General features: G+C 51.8%; 1 protein-coding gene and 2 non-coding genes across 5 annotated transcripts in view; 2 read left to right on the top strand and 1 right to left on the bottom strand.

Moving 5' to 3' along the window:
* The first annotated feature begins 591 nt into the window (after positions 1 to 591).
* TRNAL-AAG (transfer RNA leucine (anticodon AAG)) lies at positions 592 to 673 on the top strand. Its single transcript has one exon. It is a non-coding gene; the product is annotated as a tRNA-Leu (tRNA).
* Positions 674 to 819: 146 nt separating this feature from the next.
* POLR3E (RNA polymerase III subunit E) overlaps positions 820 to 22,691 on the top strand; it is a 39,572-nt gene continuing 17,700 nt past the window's right edge. For 2 of the 3 annotated variants that reach the window (XM_059692052.1, XM_059692055.1), the window contains exons 1-6: positions 820 to 972; positions 16,350 to 16,423; positions 17,637 to 17,687; positions 20,205 to 20,282; positions 20,803 to 20,918; positions 21,305 to 21,387. In XM_059692052.1, coding sequence (XP_059548035.1) covers positions 16,388 to 16,423; positions 17,637 to 17,687; positions 20,205 to 20,282; positions 20,803 to 20,918; positions 21,305 to 21,387 — 364 coding nt within the window. In that variant the 5' untranslated portion in view covers positions 820 to 972; positions 16,350 to 16,387. Of the gene's footprint in view, positions 973 to 16,211; positions 16,424 to 17,636; positions 17,688 to 20,204; positions 20,283 to 20,802; positions 20,919 to 21,304; positions 21,388 to 22,691 lie in introns of all 3 variants that reach the window. The other variant, XM_059692053.1, reaches the window with a different exon arrangement.
* LOC132234013 (small nucleolar RNA U109) lies at positions 14,212 to 14,345 on the bottom strand. Its single transcript, XR_009452841.1, has one exon. It is a non-coding gene; the product is annotated as a small nucleolar RNA U109 (small nucleolar RNA).

Raw genomic sequence — 22,691 nt, forward strand, 5'->3', positions numbered from 1 at the left:
TACGTAAAAACCCATACTCAATAAAAACAAAACATCTATTTTCTACAGATACATCCGTAAACCCATATGAATATACCCATGTGAATTCACAGCAAAAGACACAAAAGGACATATAAGCTGACAATAATGGTTACCTCTTCGGAGGGGCATAAAGTTTTAATATTTTGCAATAATTCACGCATTAATTGTGCCAGACCTTTGCGCCCCTGGGAGTGTGAGGGGGAGGAGGCCGGTTACTGCCGAATCCATCATTCCTCCTGAGATTCCTCCCCGAACCTGGGTTAACCGAAGGTCTCCTGGTTAAACGCCCACTCAGAACAGATTCTTAACCTGCTTTACGCTCTAAAACCCGTTTGGAACAAGTCTGGGGTTAAATATCTGAGCAGATATTTTAACTACATGGCATATTCCCAGAACTGGAATTTCTGGATCATATGGTAATTACGTTTTTAATATTTGAGGAATGCCATGTTGGTTCCCACAGTTTTTCGAAATGTTTCTTTTACGCTCAAATACACGTTATAGTAAAATTGCATCGCACGTTCTTATAAATGTATTTAGTAGCCCTCTGGGAGGAAGGTGGCACATCTGGGTAGCGTGGCCGAGCGGTCTAAGGCGCTGGATTAAGGCTCCAGTCTCTTCGGGGGCGTGGGTTCGAATCCCACCGCTGCCAGGAGCTCGTCTTTTGCCGCTTCTCACGGGGCTGTTTTGGGCAGTTTGGCGGGTGCTAAAGCGCCCCCTGCCGCCAGGCGTAGCGGGGCCGGGGAATGCGGCGGCGGCGCGGGGCGGGCCGAGCGCGCGGGGCGGGGCATTGTGGGTAAGAGGAAGTGGAAGCCCGGCCCGCTCCCCCCACGTGTCCGCCGGAGTTTCTCCAGCAACAACATGGCCGCCGCCTGAGCGGAGAGCCGGGCGCCGCCACCCTCAGACCTCGGGACCCTGGGCCGCCGCCGCCGCCCGCGCGGCCGCGTCGAGGTGAGTGCGGAGGGCCCGCGCCCGCGCGTGAGCTGCCCTCGCGGCGGGGCCCGGCCTGGGCCGCTGGGGAGCCGGGAGGCCGCGCTGCGCCCACGGGCCGGGGCCGCCGGGGGGACGCAGCCTGCTTCGGGGGACCCCGCCGGCCGCGCTCTCCGACCTCCGCCCGAGAGTCGGAGGCCGCGGCCGCCGGTGACTCAGGGCCCAGCCGCCTGGCGCGTCCTCCCGAGCCTCCTGCCGGAGCGCCTGTCCGGAGGCGGCCGGAGTCCCGCCGGCGTGGCGTGGCTGCGTGGGGGCCTGGCCGCCGCGAGGGGGGCGAAACCCATTGGGCCGAGCGGCTCGGGACCGCGGCCCGCCCGGAGGGCATCGGGAGGGCACCGGTCTGCCAGCGGGAGCCGACCCGCCCTGCGCGCTCGGCCCGGCCTCCGCGCTCTCTCGGGCCGTGGCCGGCGTTCACGGGGCCCGCGGTGACCGGTCGGCCGAGGCCGCGTCGGTGAGCGTCGCCCAGCCCGTCAGGGTAGCCGGCCGCCTGCCCTGTGCCCCCTTCGGCGCCGGGCAGGAAGCGAGGCGTCAGCAGCGGCCCCGTTCTCACCTGTGAAATGGGCTCCCGGACCTCCCTGCCCCCGGGGTGGGAGGCCGACCCTCCGGCGAGGGGAGAAAAGATGGCCGAGCGGAGATAGGCGCCCAGGGCACGCTCATCCCGGTGTTCACCCCGCGGCGCGTCCTCGGAGGCCTGCGCTTTCCTCCCCGTTTCGGGTGTGAAAAGGGTGGCGGGCGCCGGCCCCTCGCGGGTCCCGCGGCCGCGGCGCTGAGCGGGAGACGCGGGGCTTGAACCTGCGCGGCGCGGCGCCGGAGTCCGGGCCCTTGCCCGCTGCGCCGTCCTGCCGGCTCCTCGGAGGGAGCGGGGCCGGAGCTAAGGATGCGAAGGCGCTGTGACACCGGCCGGAACGGCTTCGGTCCGGGCTGCCGCCCCCCGGCGCCGTGACCTTGCAAGTTATTCCCTCTCTGAGCCCCGGCCTCCTCGTTTCCTGTTTGGAGACGAGGAATCTTGACTTCGGAGATGAAATGAGAAAAGATGTGAAGTCCTCAGAGAAGGGGCTGATGCTCACTTAGGGCTAATTCTTCCAAAGAATGTTTTTGATTGACTGGTATTAGAGAAGGGGGCAGGAGGGAGAGAAAAAAGCGTGGATTTGTTGTTCCACTTAGGCGTGCGTTCATTGGTTGATTCTTGTACGTGACCTGGAGTGACCTGGCGCCTGGGGACCCGGCTCTGACCAGCCGAGACCAGCTCCCTGGCCAGGGCCCTGCTGCTTGTCCCCCCGGCCGACGCTGCCTTCAGCGGTGGAAACCCCTGACTCGGAAAAGGGAGCCGCCTGGCTTAGGGGCATAGAGCCAGCTAGAAGCCAGGCCTTGGGACTTGCCTGGGGCTCTTTCCCCTGCACTCCATTCATTGTCTTCTGTCCCCTGAGACCTCTCCTCCCTCCAGCAGCTGGAGAGCGCTTGAGATGGCTTCTGCTTTTCTGATTGGCTGGCAGGTTGGATTCCGGGTGCAGCATAGGTACACCCAACCCGCCTTCAGGGGCTCCTCTGCTCTGTCCCTCTCCTCCACCTGGTGTCCCTGTCCCTTTCGCTGCGGGGACGCTTCCTGCACCCAGGGCCATGGAGCCACTGCCACAGCACCCTTCCCTGCGAGGCCCGGGTGGCCACTGCTGATGTGGCACAGCTTGGCTTTCCTGGTGGCCGGAAGGCAGCCTGCTCCCGCCTGGGCCACAGCCTGCCTGTTCTCACGCGCACAGGAGTCCCGCCCTCTGGCTGGGGCTGAGCTAGGCTCACTGGGTTGAGGTTCTATGACCACCTGACTCCTTGTGCTCATTCACTCACTCATTCTTTGTACTATATTGTGTATACTTCATGCCAGGCACTGTCCTGGGTGTTGAGAGATCAGTGTAAATTGAGAGAGAGAAAGAATAATCCCGTTCACAGCTTGATTAAATAAATGTAATTATCTTCACTTGCTGGTTGAAGCACTGAGTGCCCTGATGGAGCTTAGACTCTAGTGCAGCGGTTCTCAACCTGTGCGCCGCGACCCCTTTGGTGGTAAAATGATCTTTTCACAGGGGTCGCCTAAGACCATCCTGCATATCAGATATTTACATGACGATTCATAACAGTAGCAACATTACAGTTATGAAATAGCAACGAAAATAGTTTTATGGTTGGGTCACAACATGAGGAACTGTATTTAAAGGGCCAGAAGGTTGAGAACCGCTGCAGTGCAAATGTAGACAACACATAAACAAATAGACGAAGTAGTTCCAGGTTGTGGGAAGAACCACAAAGGAAATAGAACAGGGAGAGGTGGTAGTGACCGGTAAGGGATTTGGGGTGGGGTGGTCAGAACCAAGCTTCTCCTGGAAGGGGTGGTGGTGATATCTAATGAAAAGGAGCCAGGCCTGAGAAGACCCGGGAACACATGATGTGCAAAGGTCCTGAGGCAGGCTGGGCTGGCAGGTCCAGCGAGTGGATGATGAAAGGCAGGGGCCGTGGAAGGAAGTTTGGATTTTGTTCTGTGTGACAGTTAAGGGTTGTCAGCAGGAGGAGGATGTGATTTACAAGGACAGCTCTGGCTGTTTCTAGAATTGGAGGCAGGAAGGAGGGGCTACAGGAAAATTTGCTGAAGCAGTACTCTTCAGATTGCAGGTCAAGACCAGAGATTAGAGGGATGTAACATCAACTTGGGATATTAACCAGCATTTTTTTAAATTTTGCTTTTTTGTTTGTTAATCCTCACCAGAGGATTTTTCTTCATTGATTTTTAGAAATAAGGAGGAAGGGAGAAAGAAACATCAATGTGAGAGAGACACATTGATTGGTTGCCTCCACACTTGTCCTGACCAGGCCGGTGATCCAACCTGCCATTGACAGAGAATCTAACAGAGACGCTTGGGTACTGGAGCCGATACTCTGACCGCTGAGCCACACCGGACAGCATTTTTCATTTTAATGAGCGAGGGTAGAGAGCATCTCTGCCTCACATAGAGTAGACAATTATGGTTGTGAAACCTTGTTTTTATGTGATTGTATCTTCTGGGTCGTTTATATGAAATGGATTTTTTTAAAATTCTTGTTGAAAGTTTTACATATGTCTCCTTTTTCCCCCGTTGACCTCTCCCTACCAGCCCCATTCCCCCCCACCCCCCCGCACACCCGCCAGCACATGGCCCTACCCCCTTATTGTCTGTGTCCATTGGTCATGCTCATATGCATGGATAGAAGTCCTTTGGTTGATCTCTTACCCCCACTCCCACCACCCCAATGGATTTCTTACTGTGGGTCTTAGGCTGAAAACTGAAAGCCACTGAGTTGGATGGGATGGTGGGTAACAGGAGGTGAAAATCCCTGTTTTTCTTTTTAATCTTCACCTGAGGATATGTTTCCATTGATTTTTAGAGAGAGGAAATGACAGAGAAATATCACTGTGAGAGAAACACATTTATTGGTTGCCTCCTGCATGAGTCCTGACCAGGGCCCGGGCCGGGGAGGAGCCTGCAACCAAGGTATGTGCCCTTGACCAAATTCTAACCCGGAACCCTTAGGTCCGCAGGCCAACACTCTCCACTGAGCCAAACCGGCTAGGGTGAAAACCCCTGTTCTGATCCAGTCAGGTGTCCTGTCTGGAGGGAGGAGCTCCTTTGACTAGGGAGAGGCTTGCAGAGCCCAACAATGGCAGAGAAATTGGGAAGGATTGCATCTTGAGAGCTGCCCAGGCCACACCTAGGAGTCCCAGTTTCTCGGGTGTCCACAGAGCCAGCTGGAGAGGAAGGAGATGCTTGCCATCTGTGGCACTTGGCAGCCAGTGCAGATAAGTGGGGTCTTTGGTTCTCCCATCCAGACCCTCTGTCTGGGTCTTAGAAGGCACCTAAAGCTATGCATTTGGGGCTACTGGTTTTCACTCCGTCTTCCTTCTCCAACTTGTCACAGTGGCCTGTTTCCCTCTCGTCTGGCTTTTTATCCCACCAAGATCGACTTCTACTCAGAAGCTCTTGGAAGCTCCTTATTGAATAACATCCCTGTGATTCGTTTATTTAGACAACAAATATGTGTGGAGTGCCCTTGCCTGGCATCTAACCCAAGACCTTTCCGTCTGTGGAGCCTGACGCTGTATCCACTGAGCCAAACCAGCTAGGGCTGTATCTTTTAAGATATATATATATATATATATCCTATCTAATAAAAGAGAAACATGGTAATTGGCGTACGACCGCTACCCTTCCCATTGGCTAATCAGGGTGATATGCAAATTAACTGCCAGCCAAGATGGCCGCCAGCAGCCAGGCAGCTTGAAACTAACATGAGACTTGCTTGCTTCAGTGACGGAGGACTCCAACATTCCCCGCCTGCCACTGCAGGCCTCTGAGCTGGCAGTTTGAAACATAGTTACAAAAATAGAAGCTAAACAAAACCCCAGAAACCAGCTTTCAGCTAGCCGGGATCTCAGACCTGGAGTTGATACAGAGTTTCGATTGTAGAACCTAAACAAACCAGATACCTGCTTTCAGGAGCAGAGGCCTAAGAGCTGGAGCCTCAGAGCTAAAGCTGGCTCAGAATAAAAAGAAAAAAAAAGATAAAAAGGAGCAGTTGGGAGCTTCAGTCCCAGCCTGAAAACGGCCCTCAGCCCCTCACCCAGACTGGCCAGGCACCCCAGTGGGGACCCCCACCCTGAAGGGTGTGTGACCAGCTGCAAACAGCCATCATCCCCTCATCCAGGCTGGCCAGGCACCCCAGTGGGGACCCCCACCCTGATCCGGGACACCCTTCAGGGCAAACCAGCCCGCCCCCACCCATGCACCAGGCCTCTATTCTATATAGTAAAAGGGTAATATGCCTCCCAGCACCGGGATCAGCGGAGCCGTGAAGTCTCCCGGCACCGGCACCAGGATCAGCATGATGGGGCAGCGCCCAAACCCCCTGATCGCCCTGCGGCTCTGTGTGTGACAGGGGGCGGGGCCACAACCTCCCTATCAGCCCTGCTCTGTTCCTGACAGGGGAAGACGCCCCAACTCCCTGATCGGCCCTGCTCTGTGCCTGATAGGGGGGAGCTCCCCAACCTCCTGATCGCCCTGCGGCTCTGTGTGTGACAGGGTGCAGCGCCCCAAACCCCCCACCCCACGGGCCCTGCTCTGTGTGTGACAGGGTAGAGCCATAACCTCCCCATCGGCCCTGCCCTGAGTGTGAGAGTGGCGGTGCCCCAACCCCCTGATCAGCCCTGCTCTGTGCGTGACAGGGTACGGAGCCCCAACCCCCCTGATGGGCCCTGCTCTGCGAGTGACGGGGCAGTGCCCCAACCCCCTGATTGGCCCTGCTCTGTGCGTGACGGGGGTGGCGCCGCAACCTCCCCATCGACCCTGCCTTGAGTGTGACAGGGGGCGGTGCCCCAACCCCCCAATCAGCCCTACCCTGAGCATGACTGAGGGTGGCATTGCAACCTCCCGATCCGCCCTGCTCTGTGCATGACAGGGGCGGCGCCCCAGTTCCCCAATCGTCCCTGCTCTGAGCCCGACCAGGGGCTGCACCTAGGGATTGGGCCTGCCCTCTGCCACCCGGGAGCAGGCCTAAGCCAGCAGGTCGTTATCTCCTGAGGGGTCCCAGACTGCGAGAGGGCACAGGCCGGGCTGAGGGACCCCCTTCCCCCCGAGTGCACAAATTTTTGTGCACCGGGCCTCTAGTGTGTGTGTGTGTGTGTGTGTGTGTATATATATGTTTTAATTTTTTTATTGATTTCAGAGAGGAGGGGAGAGAGAGAGAGAGAAACATCAATGATGCCAGAGAGTCATTGATTGGCTGCCTCCTGCATGCCCCCCACTGGGGATCGAGCCCGCAACCCAGGCATGTGCCCTGACTGGAATCGAACCTGGGACCCTTCAGTTCACCGGCCGATGCTTCATCCACCGAGACAAACTGGTTAGCGTCTGGCCGGGCTTTAATATATTTTTTATTGAATTCAGAAAGGAAGGGACATGGAGAGAGAGAAATATCAATGGTGAAAGGGAATCATTGATTGGCTGCCTCTGGCACACCCCCTAGTGGGGGTTGAGGCTACCGCCTGAGCATGTGCCCTGACCAGGAATCAAACTGAACTCCTGGTTCATAGGTTGACACTCAACCACTGAACCACTCTGGCCAGGTGTATATATCTTTTTGAATTAGTGTTTCAAATTTCTTTGGATAAATACACAGAAGGTGGGATTGCTGAGTCATGTGGTAATTCTATTTTCAATTTTTTTAGGGTAAAGGGCCTCCAAACTGGTCTCCATAGTGGCTGTGCCAATTTGCAGTGCCGTCAACAGTGCATGAGGGTTCCCTTTTCTCCACATCCTGGCCAACACTTAATTGTTGATTTATTGATGATAGCCATTCTCATTGGTCTGAAGTGCATTCTCATTGTGGTTTTAATTTGCATTTCTCTGATAATCAGTCACATTGAGTATCCTTTCATAAGTCTATTGGCTATTTGTATGTCCTCTTTGGAAAAATGTCTATTCAGGTACTCTGCCCATATTTATTTTTAATTCCGTTTGTTTGAAGTCTAGATGTTTGGTTTTTTATTTTTTTAAATCTTTATTATTGAAAGTATCCCATATGTCCCTCTTTCTCCCCCCCCATTGACCTCTTCTAGCCTTCCCCTGTCCCTCACCCTGTTTGTTTTTTGGTATTAAGTTTGTATGAGTTCTTTTTTTATTTTTCACACCAACTGTTTTTATTACCGAGTTTCGAAACCTTTCACAAGATGATAAACAAGAAAAAAAGGGGAGAAAAAAACCAACAATGTGAAAACCACAGCTGATGTAATTCCCCATTGTTCCCAGTCAGCTCCAAACCCACTGTGTACAAAACCCACTCCCGTGCACCTAAACCAGGCTCGGATGTTCCTTTTTTTTTTTTTAACTACATGAATTTTATCCATGGCTTTAGTCTTCTTCTTTTTTTTTTTTAATATATTTTTATTGATTTCTGAGAGGAAGGGAGAGGGATAGAGAGATAGAAACATCAATAATGAGAGATAATCATTGATTGGCTGCCTCCTGCACGCCCCCTACTGGGGGGGGGGACTGAGCTCACAACCCGACATGTGCCTTTGGCCCTAATTGAACCTTTATCTATAGGCTGATGCTCTATTCACTGAGCCAAACCAGCTAGGGCAGGCTTGGAAATTCTTTATTCTAGTTGTAGTAGCTTATGATTCAGGTGCAGCCAAACAAGCTCCGAGACAGACTACACAGACTTTACCATGTGGGCTTGGAGTTGCAAATATGGAACTAAAATCTACACCAAACTGATAGAAACTGAGCACAGACCCAGGGCGGAGCCTGGGAACTCGTGTGTCAGTCTTGCCTCCTAAAGTGCTCTCTTATGTACAGACCAGTCAGACGAAGATGCAGAGCTCTGTGGTTAGTTTAAATTATACACCCTGTAGGTTGTATGAGTTCGTTTTGGATATTAACCTCTTATTGGATATATCATTAGCAAATGTCTTTTTCCATTGGGTAGGTTGTTTTTTGTTTTATTGATGGTTTCATTTACTGTGCAAAAGTTTTTTAATTCAATGTAATCTCATTTGTTTACTTTTTCTTTTGTTTCCTTTGCCTGAGGAGGCATAGCCAAAAAAATATTACTAAGAGTGATGTCCAACAGTTCACTGCCTATGTTTTCTTCTAGGAGTTTTATGGTTTGAGGTCTTACATTTAAGTCTTCAATCCATTTTGAATTTATTCTTGTATATGGTGTACAAAGGTAGCCCAGTTTCATTCTTTTGCATGTGTCTGTTTAATTTTCCCAACACCATTTATTGAAGAATCTGTCTTTATCTCATTGTATATTCTTGCCTCCTGAGTCATAGATTACTTGACCATATAGGCATGGGTTTATTTCTGGAGTCTCTGTTCTATTCCATTGATCTGTGTGTCTCTTTTTATACCAGTCTATGCTGTTTTGATTACTGTTGCCTGGTAGTATAGTTTGATATCAGGTGGCATGATACCTCCAACTTTGTTCTTTCTCAAGATTGCTGTGTGTATCTAGGGTCTTTTGTGGTCCTGTATAAATTTTTGGATTATTTGTCCTAGCTCTGTGAAAAATGCCAGTGGTATTTTTTTCTTTTTTAATTCTTCCCTGGGGATATTTTTTTCATTGATTCCCCCCCCACTTAGAGTGAAAAGGAGGGTGGAGTAGGAGAGAAAGAAGGAAGAGGAGGGGAGAGAGAAACATCAGTGTGAGAAGAGACATATTGATTGTCCTGCTCTAACCACTGGGAAAAACTGGCCAGGCATTTGATAGTAACTGCACTGAATCTATGGATTGCTTTAGGTAGTATGTACATTTGTAGTATGGACATTTTATTGTTAAATTCTTCCTATCCATGAGCACGGTATATACTTTTGTTTAATTGTTGTCTTTTATTTCCTATTGATTGATTGATTGATTGATTGATTGATTGTATCCTTACCCAAGGATATTTTTTCTATTGATTTTTAGAGAGAGTGGACGGGAAGGAGGAGGGGAGAGAGAAACATCAGTGTGAGAGAGACATATGGATTGGTTGCCTCCTGTACATGCCCAGGATCCAGCCGCAACTGAGGTATATGACCTTGACCGGAATCAAACCTGGGACCCTTCAGTCCGCAGGCTGATGCTCTGTCCATTGAGCCAAACCGGCCAGGGCTGTATGTCTTTATAATCAGGTTAATGCTGGCCTCTTAAGGTGAGCTCGGGAGCTTCCCTCCTCTTCAGTTTTCTGGATTAGTTTGAGAAGGGTAGGTGTTCGTTTTTCTTTGAATGTTTGGTAAAATTTCTAAAGCCATCTGGTCCAGGACATTTGTGGGGAGTTTCCTTTTATTACTGATTTGATTTTGTCAGTAATAGTTATCAGTCTGTTTACATTTTCTGTTCTTGTTTGTAGTATTTACTTATAATCCTTTTCATTTCTGTGATGTCAATCTTCATGTCTCCTCTGTCATTTCTGATTTTATTCATTTGGATCTCCTCTCTTTTTTTCCTGGATGAGTCTGGTAAAGGTTTATCAATTTTGTTTATCTTTTCTAAGAACTAACTCTTGGTTTCTTTGATCTTTTGTATTTTTTTAGGCTATTCCATTTATTTCTACTCTGATCTTTATTATTTCCTTCCTTCCACTCACTTTGGGCCTTGTTTCTTTTCTTTTCTTTTCTTTTTTTTAGGTTCTTTAGGTGCATGGTTAGATTGTTTATTTGAGATTTTTCTTTTTTCTTGAAGTAGGCTATGGATTTTCATTTTAGAATTGCCTTGGCGGTGTCCCATAAGTGTAGGTTGTCATATTTTCATTTGTCTCAAGGTATCTTTTGATGTCCTCCTTGATGTTGTTAACCTATTCATTGTTTAGCATTTTGTTATTTAGCCTCTATGTGTTTGTGTGTTTTTCAGGTTTCTTGTAATTGATTTCTAGTTTCATACAATTGTGATTGGAGAAGGTGCTTGATATAATTTTAGTCGTCTTATATTTATTGAGACATGTTTTGTAGCCTAATATATGGTCTATTGTGGAAAATGTTTCAGGTGCACTTGAAAAGAATGTATATTCTGCTACTTTTGGGTGAAATGTCCTAAAAATATCAATTAAGTCCATTTTGCCTAATGTGTAATTTAAGGCCACTGTTTCCCTGTTGCTTTTCTGTCTGAATGATCTATCCATGATGTCATTGGGCCTTAAAGTCCCCTCATGTGACTCTGTTACTGTTGGTCCCTCCCTTTATAGCTGTCAGTATTTGTTTTATATATTTGGGTGCTTCCCGCTGGGTGCATGTATGTTTATGAGAGTTATGTCCTCTTGTTGTTTTGATCCCTTTATCATTGTGAAATACCTTTTGTCTCATTACAGTCCTTGTTTTAAAGTCAGTTTTGTCTGATATATGTATTGCTACCACAGCTTTTTTTATTTTTCATTTGTATGAAACATCTTTTTCCTTATCTTTACTTTCAGTCTGCTTGTGTCTTTTGATCTGAAGTGGTTCTCTTACAGGTAGCATATGTTTGGGTCTTGGTTTTTATTTTTATCTGTTCAGCCACCCTATGTCTTTTGATTGTAGCATTTAGTCCATTACATTTAAAAAAAATATTGATAGGTACATTTAAAATAATTATTGATTGTTTTCCTATTGTGTCATTCTTCTCTGTTCTTTTCATATTCTCTTACTCTCTCTTATATGTTGATTAGTAGCCCAGTGCACGAAATTCGTGCGGGGTAGGGGGGAGTGGGCCCCTCAGTCTGGCCTGCACACTCTCCAATCCGGGACCCCTCGGGAAATGTTCGACTGCCTGTTTGTGCCCACACTTTTTTTTTTTTTTTTTTTTAAAGAACCAGTTTTGCCTCTGACATTTTATTTTATTTTATTGATTTTTTTTTTTTTTTTTTTTTTTTTTTTTTTTTACAGAGAGGAAGGGAGAGGGATAGAGAGTTAGAAGCATCGATGAGAGAGAAACATCGATTCAGCTGCCTCCTGCACACCCCCTACTGGGGATGTACCCACAGCCAAGGTACATGCCCCGGGACGGAATTGAACCTGGGACCCTTTAGTCCGCAGGCCAACGCTCTATCTACTGAGCCAAACCAGTTAGGGCATGCCCACACTTTTAACAGATGACAGTTCCATTGTTGTTTCTTTCTTTTCATGCTTAAACCCATTGGAATTAGTAGGTATTCAAAGTGTGTATACATTTTGGGGGGACACCCTGTATATCTCTAGCCAGCGGTGAAAGGAACCAACAGTGGGTTTGTAACCCCCAGACAGGGAACCTCGCTCACTCCCCGCATGTCTCCCCACTCCACTTTCCACTTTCGCAGGCAGTCCTGTCACCCGCTGCCCGGCAGGAGTGCGCTAGGCCCCACGTGAGCAAGGGTCAGTCAGGGCGGCCTTCGCTCATGGGCGCCGGCACCCCAAGTGCACATTCCTCCTCTGCAGTCGCCCCGACTATTCCACTGTTTCACTGAGAGGACGGAACTCCTCGCCGCCTCTGGGCTCCTGATCTTGAACGCTGACCAAAGGCACCTCAATGAGGGCTGCTCACACCCACTAGGTGTGTCTGTCTGCACCTGCTCCTGTCTCAGCACCTGCATTAGCACTGGCCTCTGCAGGAACAGGGCATCACCACTGCGCCCTCTCACTGTCATCTCACAGGCACCCACCCTCAGCACCCAGAACACCCAGACACTCTCCAAAGGATGTGAACGTGTTGGAGGGGACCTGCACACGTCCTGTGGGGCACGTGGGCATGCTGGAGTTGATGGAAGTGCGGCGGAGGGGTGGGGGGAACTTGCGCGAGCCTTGGTCCAGGACTGTTGCAGGCATGCAAGGGTGACAGTGTGCTGGGGGACGTTCGCACGCCAGGGCAGGAGGAGAGGATGTGTGCACCGGAATCCTATGATTTCGCAGATCCGCAAGCCCCCGCGGTGCGGCCAGGAGGACGTCAATCTGGCCCACCACGGTGGCTGTCCCTGTGATTGCGCACTTTCTGGGCCAGGAGGCAGGACTTGCGCAGCCACTCCTCAGCACTGATGGCCTGCAGGTGCTACTTCAGGTCGTCCTGCAGGCTCCGCTTGGTGCACTCGGCTGCCACCACCACCATATGGGGAGTACAGGCCGCCCTCCGCCAGCTCACCTCCCCTGCCCAGAGGCTCTCCGGGAGTGCTGCCCAGAGGCCCAGAGAGGCCTGGGTGGGGCGGGACGCCCGCACGCACTGCTCACCAGCCCGGAGTGGCCGGGGCAGGGTGGGGTGAGACGCCTGCCCACAGCTGCTCCGTGCCTGTGCACATGTGCACTGCCCACAGGCCCACCATCTTTGTTGGGTTAATTTGCATACTTGCTCCTGATTGGCTGGTGAGCATAGTGGAGGGGTGGCCAATTTACATGTTTCTCTTTTATTATATAGGATGACTTTCTGTAGATTTGTGTTTGGATTCCTTTCTCTTTATTTCTTGTATATCTCTCATAGATTTTTGGCTTGAGGTTATGTCATGCTTCATATATGCCAAGCTATGTTTATAGCAGCCTATTTTAAGTTGACAGTCCCTTAGGTTCACACACATTCTAAAATCACTACAGTTTTTACACTCCCCCTCTATGTTTATGCTTTGGTCATTATTTTTTAGCTTCTATTGTGTGTTTCTCTTAATTTATTGTTGTAATTACACATGACTGTACTACTTTTGTCTTTTAATCTTTGTACTAGGTTTATAGTTGGTTGAACCACTGATTTTACTGTGTTTGCCTTTGTCAGTGGGTATTTTTCTATATTTTCTTGTATTTTTTATCTTTTCTACTTAAAGAAGTTCCTTTAACATTTCTTGTGATACTGGTTTAATGGTGATGAACTTCAGTTTTTTCTTATCAGGGAAGCTCTTTAACTGTCTTTTGATTCTAGCCTTGCTGGATAGAGTAATCTTGGTTGTAGGTCTTTGCTTTTCATCACTTTGAATATTTCATGCCAATCCCTTCTGGCCTGAGATGTTTCTGTTTAGAAATCAGCTGACAGTCTTATGGGAGTTCCTTTAACTGCTTTTCTCTTTCTGCTTTTAAGATTCTCTCCTTGTTTTTAACCTTTGGCATTTTAATTATGATGTATCCTGGTGTGGACCTAATTGGGCTCATCCTGTTTGAGTCTCTGTGCTTCCTGGGCTTGTATGTTTGTATGTTTCCTTTGCCAGGTTAGGGGAGTTTTCTGTCATTATTTGTTCAAATAGAAGTTTTCAATCCCTTTCTCTTTTTCTAAGAGCTGTATGATGTGAATTTTGTTTCTCTTGTTGTGGTTCCTTAAACTATCCTCATTTTTTTAAAAAAAATTCTTTTTTCTTTTTGCTGTTTTAATTGGTATTTTCTACTACTTTGTCTTCCAGAGGTATTTGATTTGATTCTCTGCTTCATCTAATCTGTTGGTTCCTGCTAGTGCAGTGATTCTCAACCTTCTGGCCCTTTTAATACAGTTCCTCGTGTTGTGACCCAATCATAAAATTATTTTCGTTGCTACTTCATAACTGTAATGTTGCTACTGTTATGAATCGTAATGTAAATATGATATGCAGGATGGTCTTAGGCGACCCCTGTGAAAGGGTCGTTCAACCGCCAAAGAGGTCGCGACCCGCAGGTTGAGAACCGCTGTGCTAGTGTATTCTTTATTTCTAATACTGTACTCTTCAATTTTGACTGTTTTTTGTTTTTATGTAGGAGACATATACTACTACTTAACCTCTACGGTAAGGTTGACATTCCTGAGAACTTTATTAATGTAGCATGTTATGGATGTTTTCCTGCTCCCAAAGGAACGAGGAGCAGACATATTTCCACATGAAATGTGACTTTTAAAAAATATTTCCTAGCTCTTTGTGTAAGTTCTCACTGAGTTCACCTACTCTTTCCCTAAGTTCATTGAGCTTCCTTTCACCCAGGGTTTTGAACTCTGCCTCCAGTATATTGCTTGTCTCCATTTTGTTTCGTTTTTTCCTGGACTTCTTTCATTTTGGACATGTTTCTTTGTCGCCTTATTTTGCCTGCCTCTCTGTGTTTGTGTTTCTTTCTGTGACATCCCCCAGTCTCGGTAGAGTGGCTTATGCAGTAGGTGTCCTGTGGGGCCGGTGGTGCAGCCTTCCTGCTCGCCGACATCTGGCGTTTCAGGAGTCCCTTGTGTAGGGGGTGTGTGTACCCTCCTCGATTGCTGCTGGCCTGTCGGGGGTAGGATTGGCCCTCAGGCTGACTGGCTCTGAGGGCTGGCTGTGACTTGAGGGAGTGAGCTGTTTTTCAGGGGTGGACCCCACAGAACGGGGTTTGCTTTAGCGGGGCTCTGGTGTGTGCTGCGTTCACCCTTCGGGCGTGTTGTTTGTGGGGCTAGCTATGTAGTGCTCTGCTGTGCTCTGCAGGTGGCCACTGGGTTTGTTGGTTCTGGGGCTCTTAGGAGGGCGGTGGTATCGGCCAAGGTAGGCACCATTTGTGACGGCTCGTTCCCTTAGAAGAAGCTTCAAAGTGATCTGCATTTGGTCACCACTGGTGCTGGGTTTGGTGCACTTGGGAGAGGCAATGCTGAGAGCCCAGACTGGCTGCCATGTGTGCTGCTCCTGTGGCCCCTTAGTTGAAACTACCTTCCAAGTCAGTTACTGGTTACTGGCTGTAGCGTATGCCAGGTTTGGGCCACCTGATGGGAGTCACAATGCAAGTTGAGACCACTTACTGCTTGTGCCGGGCATGAGGTACTTGGTAAGAGGTACAGGGCACTCCAAGGCCAGCTGCTGCTTGTTTGAGGTTTGTGGGCCTTTGAGAAAACAGGAAAGCCCTCAGCGTGAGCGAAGGCAGGCTGCTTATGTGGAGGAGCCGCTGGGTGAGTGTGTTGGGTGGGACACCTCCATGGGGTGAAAGGTGTTAGCCAGGTTAATGGAGAGCTCAGATTTAGCACCCCCCTCTGTCACAGTGGCACCTGCCAGCACTTCTGCCCCACCTCTGCCCCTCAGGCCATGTCCTGAAGCTAGTCAGCTCAGGTCCCTCTGTGTTCCTGGCACGTTCCGAGCTGCTACCCAGTGCTGAAGCCCACAGTGCGTGTTTCTGGGTGAGTCTGTGCTCAACACTTCAAAGCAGCCCCCAGTCTCACCTGCACGGGGTCCCTGCTGAGTTTCATAACCAGCTGTTTTGGTGGCTCCTCGCCCTGGCGCTGGCGCTGGCGCTGTGGCTGGGGGCCTGGTGTGAGGTGGGGGACTTGCACACAGGAGCTGTCGCCACATGTGGGCGTGGGGCGAGTCTGTTTTGGTCTCCGCCCCTCCTGCCAGTCTCTACATCATTTCTTTTGTATGTCCTTATCCTTAGTTATGGGGGTTCTGCTCAGCTGGCTTTCAGGTGGCTCTCAAACGTGGTTCTGTAATTTAGTTGTAATTGGAATGTGGCCATGGCGAGCATTGCTGCTTCTTGCTTCGCCATCTTGACCAGAATTCTCTGATCGTTTTTAAAACTTCCCATGGTCCCAGTTAGTTCCCTCCCGAGTGCTGTGATCATGGCTGTGGCTCAGCCAGCCTCCGTTCTGGCGAGTTCTTACTGTGAGTGGTCAGAAAAACCCTTCCAACTGGTCATCCTTTCCCCCAGGTGCAGTTCCCACCCGTCTGCACCCATGGTTTGGTGGTTTCTCTCTTTTGGGTACCGAAGGATGGATTATATGTTGGCTGTCATTATTGACTCCAGGAAACACGTAGAAAGAAGATGAACACCTGTTTGTCTCTGGGCTCCTCCCTCCCAGAGCAGCACCTGTTACGGAATGGGCACAGTGGAGTGTCGGCTGGACGCTGACTGACAGGCCAGGCCTTCTGCTCTCCCTTACAGATTGAGTCTGCGGACCTCACGGCTGGCTCCCCCCTAGTATGGCCAATGAAGAGGATGACCCAGTCGTACAGGAGGTAAGTGCTGTGCCCAGGCTGCAGGCAGGGGGCTGGGTTTCTTCTGCCCATCCTCCAGCCAGACTGGGACCTCTTTCCCCAGGTGCCTGCCTGGCTGGCTCCCTCCCTCCCTCCAGGTCTCTGCTGGCATGCTCCGTGCCAGAGTGGCTTTCCTGGCCACCCTGTGGTTGTGTGGCCTTCTGCACACTGCCCTTCGACCCTAGCCCTCTAGCCCCTTACCTCGGCCTTGCCTTGCACTTGGCCACAGCACTTAGCCCTAGACTTAAGTCTTCTTCTGCTAGAATGGAAGCTTGGAGAAAGTAGAGTTTTATGAGTTTTTAAAAAAACATTTTTATTGAGAGGAATATTTTTATTAAATATAGAGAGGAAGGGAGAGGGAGAGAGATAGAAACATAAATGATGAGAGTCACTGACTGGAGATCGAGCCCGTATCCCAGGCTTGTGCCCTGACTGGAAATCGAACCATGACCTCCTGGTTCATAGGTCAATGCTCAACCACTGAGCCATGCCGGCCGGGCGAAAGCGAAAACAGAGTTTATTCTGTTCACCGTGTCCCCAAAGCCAGGTTCAGGTCCTTGGACGCAATAGTCAGTGGCATTATTTGTTGAACGAAGGAATGGGTCTGCCATCTCCCCTTCACTTCACTGGGGCTGTGAGGACCGTGAGCCTCGGGCAGGACGAGTGTCGGTGCCGATGAGGACACACGCTAGAACTCTGGGCTTTTGCACATGCTGTTCCTCCACCAAGAAGGCCCTGCACCAGTCCTCGAGGCCTGGAGCCGGGAGAGTAGGTGCATGGTTCCTGTGAGGAGCTGGGAGCAGGCAGGGCATGGAGGGGCAGGGAGGTTAGTGTGAAGAAGAAAATTGGGCCAGGCAGTCTCCCAAGGGGCTTGCAGGCCAGGGTGCTAGGCGGATCCAGGCTGGGTGGTGGAAGGCACCCTCCCTGCTGCATCTGCATCAGAAAAGCATTGGCCCTCCTCTGGGCAGCCCCAGGGAAGACACAGTTTATTCCATTACAGTGAACCTGGGTAGGGCCCTGGGAGCCTGAGGGAGGGGCCCTGGCTGTGTCCAGATTGGAGACCTGGTTCCCTTTGGTGTTAGCAATGGCTGAGCTCTCCCTCCAGACCCAGGCTGCCTTGGGGCCACTGCCCCTCACACCAGCGGGCAGGGCAGCCCTGGGCCTGTCTCCTGGCTAAATCTTTCCTTGTCCCCAGGTCGACGTGTACTTGGCCAGAAGCCTGGCGGAGAAGCTCTATCTGTTTCAGGTAATTGTGGGGCCTGGCGGTAAAGAAGGAAAGCAGGTCCTGGTGGGGGGTGGACGTGCGGTGGGGGGTGGGGCCAAGAACCCCGGAGGCCTCCGAGTGTGACAGGACAGCTCTCTGCGTTCTCGTGGGTGGGTTACATAGTCTCTCATTTCCAAGGTGAGAGAGCAAGACGGCCAAGAGGCAGAGCCATGGTCTGGCTAAAGCTCCGTTTCCACCTAGCTGCCAGCCCTTGGGCAAGTTCCTTAATCGCCGGGACTCAGTTTCCCTATTTGCAAAATGGTGATAGTGTTAATTCCCGACTTGGAGGGTCCCCATGGGGATCGGAATGCCACCTGGTGCAGAGCTGGCACTAGGTTGATGCCACCGATATTGCCGGGCCTCAGGGGCCCTTCAGCAGCTCAGGCCTGCCTGCCGGAGCCCCTCCCCGGACATCCTGGCTCACAGTATTGAGCACGGACTGTGCGCTGACCTCACTTCAAGCACTTGATCTCATTTTATCCCACAATAACCCTGTGTGCTTATTGTTACTGTAATTTTGTAACAGCTTTATTGAGATCTAATCTACACAGCATATGATCCCCCATTTAAGTGGATAAAGCAATGGATTTTAGTCTGTTCATAGGACTGTGAACCAGCACCACAGTTTATTTTAGGACGTTTGCCCCCTTCCCCATTCCCACCTGCAGCCCTAGGGAACCATCACCCTATTTTATATATATATGTATATATATGTGTATATACATATATATTTCATTGATTTCAGAGAGGAAGGGAGAGAGAGAGAAAGAAACATTAATAATGAGAATCATTGATTTGCTTTCTCCTGCACACCCCCTACTGGGGATCAAACCCGCAACCCAGGCATGTGCCCTGACTGGGAATCGTGTGACCTCCTGGTTCATAGGTTGATGCTCAACCACTGAGCCATACCAGCTGGGCTAACCTATTTTCTTTCTCTATGAGTTTGCCTGTCCTGGAATCACACAATATGTGGCCTTTTTCGTGTCTGGCTGTCATGATTTGGCATGATGTTTTTGAGATTCACCGGCATATCAGTGCCTCATTCCTTTTTATGGAGGAATAACCCCACAGTGTGGGTCTGTACGCAGCACGTTTTGTTTATCCGTGCATCCGTCGGTCTGTATTGACTCTCACGTGTAACGAACGCTGCAGTGCCCTTCCTGTGCAGGTGCCTGAGTGGATATGTGTTTTCATTGCTCTGGGGTGTATCCCTAGGAGTGGGTTTGCTGGGTCACAAGGAAGCTCATGGTTTTGAGGAACTGCCAGACTGTTTTGTACCATTTTCATTCCTGACCATCTGGTTCTTACTTAAAGTATTTTTCCCCGTGTTGCATACAATAAAACGAGGCACAGGGAGGCTATACCTTGTGCACGGGGCCGGCCTGGAGTGGGGCCTGGGACAGGGCAGCAGCAGCGACACTGCAAGCATGTGCCAGGGTAAGGGCTGGCATCTGTACCCCCAGGCTCTGCTTTTGGCAGCTTTGGGGCTGGGCCCTCCCTTCAGAACCTCGCCCTTCACCACCATTCTTTCCAGACGGGCTGGGCTCCGCTCCAGCCTCCAGCCCAGGAAGCAGGGAAGGTCGCCTTACTGCTGCCGGAGGGAGCGGCTTCTAGGAAGCATCATTTCCTCGGCAAATGCCATCCTGACGTGGCCTCGCAGGAGCGCTCACCTCACACTGCATGGCTCCCAGGCTCGCTGGCGAGGCCGCCAGGGGCTTTCGGGGAGGGCGTCTGACCATGACTCGGCCGTTCGCTCAGCAGCGTGTTTGTGGTGGGGGACAGAGAAGCGCGACAGTGAGGATCGACGTGGCAATGTGGCCCGAGTGCAGTGGTTGGCAAACTGCGGCTCGCGAGCCACATGCGGCTCTTTGGCCCCTTGAGTGTGGCTCTTCCACAAAATACCACGTGCAGGCGTGCATGTACAGTGCGATTGAAACTTCGTGGCCCATGCTCAGAAGTCGGTATTTTGTGGAAGAGCCACACTCAAGAGCCCAAAGAGCCGCATGTGGCTCGCGAGCCACAGTTTGCCGACCATGGCCCTAGTGTGTTCAGAGCAGTACCTTAAGGTGTGACATAAAAATAACGTCACACGTGGCGACGCTGCGGCCCAGGGGGCTCTCTGAGGTCAGTGGCAGACAGCTCCCTCCTCTGTCTTCATCTTTCTGTTCTGGGAAAGTCCCTCCAGAGCAGGACAGACCGTGGCGGTGCGTTCCGCGTGGCCTCGCCCAGCTTCGGCCGTGAGCGGCACTTGGCCAGTCTTGTTTTCCCTCTTGGCTCCCTTGGACGACCTCCCTTTTGACTCCCTGGCAGTGCTCTGCGGGTGCCAGAGCCCACAGGGTGATGTGCGGGTCTGGGTTCCTGAGGCTGGGGCATGCCCGTGGAAGTTGGAGGCCTCTGAGCAGTTCTTTGGAAGGAGGCCAGGTGGAGCCAGTGAGAAGGGCAGGCTGTGGAGAGCGGGGGCTGGGCAGGGAGCACTGATGCCTTCCTTCCCTCCAGTACCCTGTGCGCCCGGCCTCGATGACCTACGATGACATCCCGCACCTCTCGGCCAGGATCAAGCCCAAGCAGCAGAAGGTGAGCTGCCCTCTGTGCTGGAAGGAGGGCTGGTGGGAGCTGGTGGAGGCGAGGATGGTCCTGCTGGGGGCTGGGAGCTCAGCAGTGAATGGAGAGTGAGGAGAACAGCCGCTTGCAGGGCCGTGAAAGCTGAGGAAGGTGGGCCGCTCCAGAGAGGCCTGGAGGAGGGAGCCTCCAGGAAGGAAAGGCCTGGGGACTCCTGCCCACCGTGCCTGGGGGCAGGACGCTGGGAACCGCCCTTCCAGCCCTGCGCTGCCTTTCCAAGAGAAAGTAAAAGTCAGGTTCCGGAGCTGTGGGGAAGGGGTGACAAAATGACACGACCCTCTCCCGCCTCCCCAAAACCACTCTGGCCTTTTCTGTTGGAATTTGGGTTTGTGGCCTGTGGTGTAGACGGAAGCTGAGCCCCTGGGGTGGGACCTGTGCCCTGCTTCCCGCAGGGCCAAGAGTGGGGCAGTCGGGGGTCCCCTGAGGGCTGTGCCTTGGAGACCTCATGGCTGGTGGGGGTGCTTGGTGCTTCCAGGTAGAGCTTGAGATGGCCATCGACACCCTGAACCCCAACTACTGCCGCAGCAAAGGGGAGCAGATCGCGCTGAATGTGGATGGCACCTGCGCAGACGAGACCAGCACCTACTCCTCGTGAGTCTCTGGCCTCTGGGCCTCGAGCTTCACTCTGTCCAAGTGTGCCTGCTCAGGCCTCAGATGTCGGGCCTGTGCCCCAGAGCTGGCTTCCGGCCCCCTGCCTCCCACCTTCGAGTAGCGGGCCTAGTGCAGACCCTTCCCCTGGGAAAGGGCTTCCCGGAGGTGGCTCCTCCCACTCAAGTCCTTCCCGGGGCCCTGAGGGGTGTAGGGGCTCCCACCCCCTGCTTGTCACCTCAGCTTCCCTCTGGCTGCACATGTAGCCTGTCCTGTGGGCTTGCTCCCTGGCTGTTGGGTTCCAGAAGGCGTCTGAAGTCGAGGGGGCTGTGCTGCCCGGCCTGGGGCTGGCGCTTCCTCCCGGACACCCGTTCTCCCTGTGCTCCCAGGAAGCTGATGGACAAGCAGACGTTCTGCTCCTCCCAGACCACCAGTCACACATCCCGCTACGCTGCTGCGCTCTACAGGCAAGGTACCTCGGGGTGCGCCCTGGGCCACTGGCTGCAGAGGCTGAGGGGGTGGGAAGCGGGCTGGGGCTGGGGCTGGGAGGGGCCTGCTCTAGCCTGGTGTCCAGCCCCTCTTCCCCAAATGCTAGACACCCACAGGGGCCAGGCAGCTTGTGCAAATGACAGATTGTCACGGCTCCAGAGTTGGCTGTCGAGGACTTCCGGTTAGCCGCAGCCTGTCCTGACAGGGATCGGGCTCCAGGGCACACACAGCATGACTTTCGAGACAGGTGGTGGACTTGTTTTAAATACAAGGTACTTGTGATCCAGCAGTTCCATTACTAGGCAGATCTGCCCGAGGAAACGAAAGCTGTGTTTACATAAAAACTGGTACCTGCGTGTGTCTAGCAGCATTATTTGTGCTGGTGAAACGGAGCGTGCAACTGTCTGTCCATGAGCTGGTGTGGATGGCAGCGTGGTGTAGCCACTCGGGAGCATTCTCAGTCACCCCGAGTGAGGGCAGACACCGAGGAGCCTGGAGAGCAGGCCCCACGTTTGTGTCCCATTCGTACGAAAGGTCCAGAACGGACGGGTGCCCAGGGACAGAAAGCAGGGGCGTGGGTGCCGGGTGGGTGGGGAGTGCCTGCTGCGCACAGGTTCCGGCGCGTGATGAAACGTTCTTAAATTGGTTGTGGTGCTGGTTGTGCAATTCAGCATATGTTAGAACACATTGAATTCTATCGCGTGTGAATTACATTTCACACCTAAAAAGCACAAGGTCTTGTAAGTATTTAGAGCTTATAAAGCAATAAGTGAAACTAATGTGAATACTTAGGAAACAAAATAGAATAGAATCAAAAGCAGCATCAAGTAGCTCTTCTACATGTTTAACACCACCTTCCTGGCAGCCAGACGGCCACTCAGCTGCTCCTTATGTGGAGCGTCCTGCTCCCTCGGGACCTGGCCTCTGGCTTCTGCTCTCTGATAGGTGGTCTCTGCACTGCCTCCCAGGAGAAGCCATGGCCTTCATCAGTGTGGGCTCCTCCGCATTTCAGTAGCTGACTTCTTAATGGGACAGTGGGATTCTGGCAGGATGAGGGACTCTCGGGTGTGGGGTTAGGGAGGCCGTAAGGGTGTCTGACCGAGGCCTGGCGGGGAAAAGGGTGTGTCTGTGGATTGGTTGCCTGGCGTGGTGGGAGCAGCAGTTGACGGCAGGGGCTGGGTGTTGGTGGAGGAGGTTTGCAGGCAGGCATTTCGGACGTGGCTGAGTCAGCGTTCCCACCCTGATCCCGGTTGTGTGCTTGCTGTGTCCAGCAGGGCCCGGGGGGCG

Source organism: Myotis daubentonii, chromosome 4 (assembly GCF_963259705.1).
Source record: "Myotis daubentonii chromosome 4, mMyoDau2.1, whole genome shotgun sequence".
In the NCBI taxonomy this organism is placed as follows: Eukaryota; Metazoa; Chordata; class Mammalia; order Chiroptera; family Vespertilionidae; genus Myotis; species Myotis daubentonii.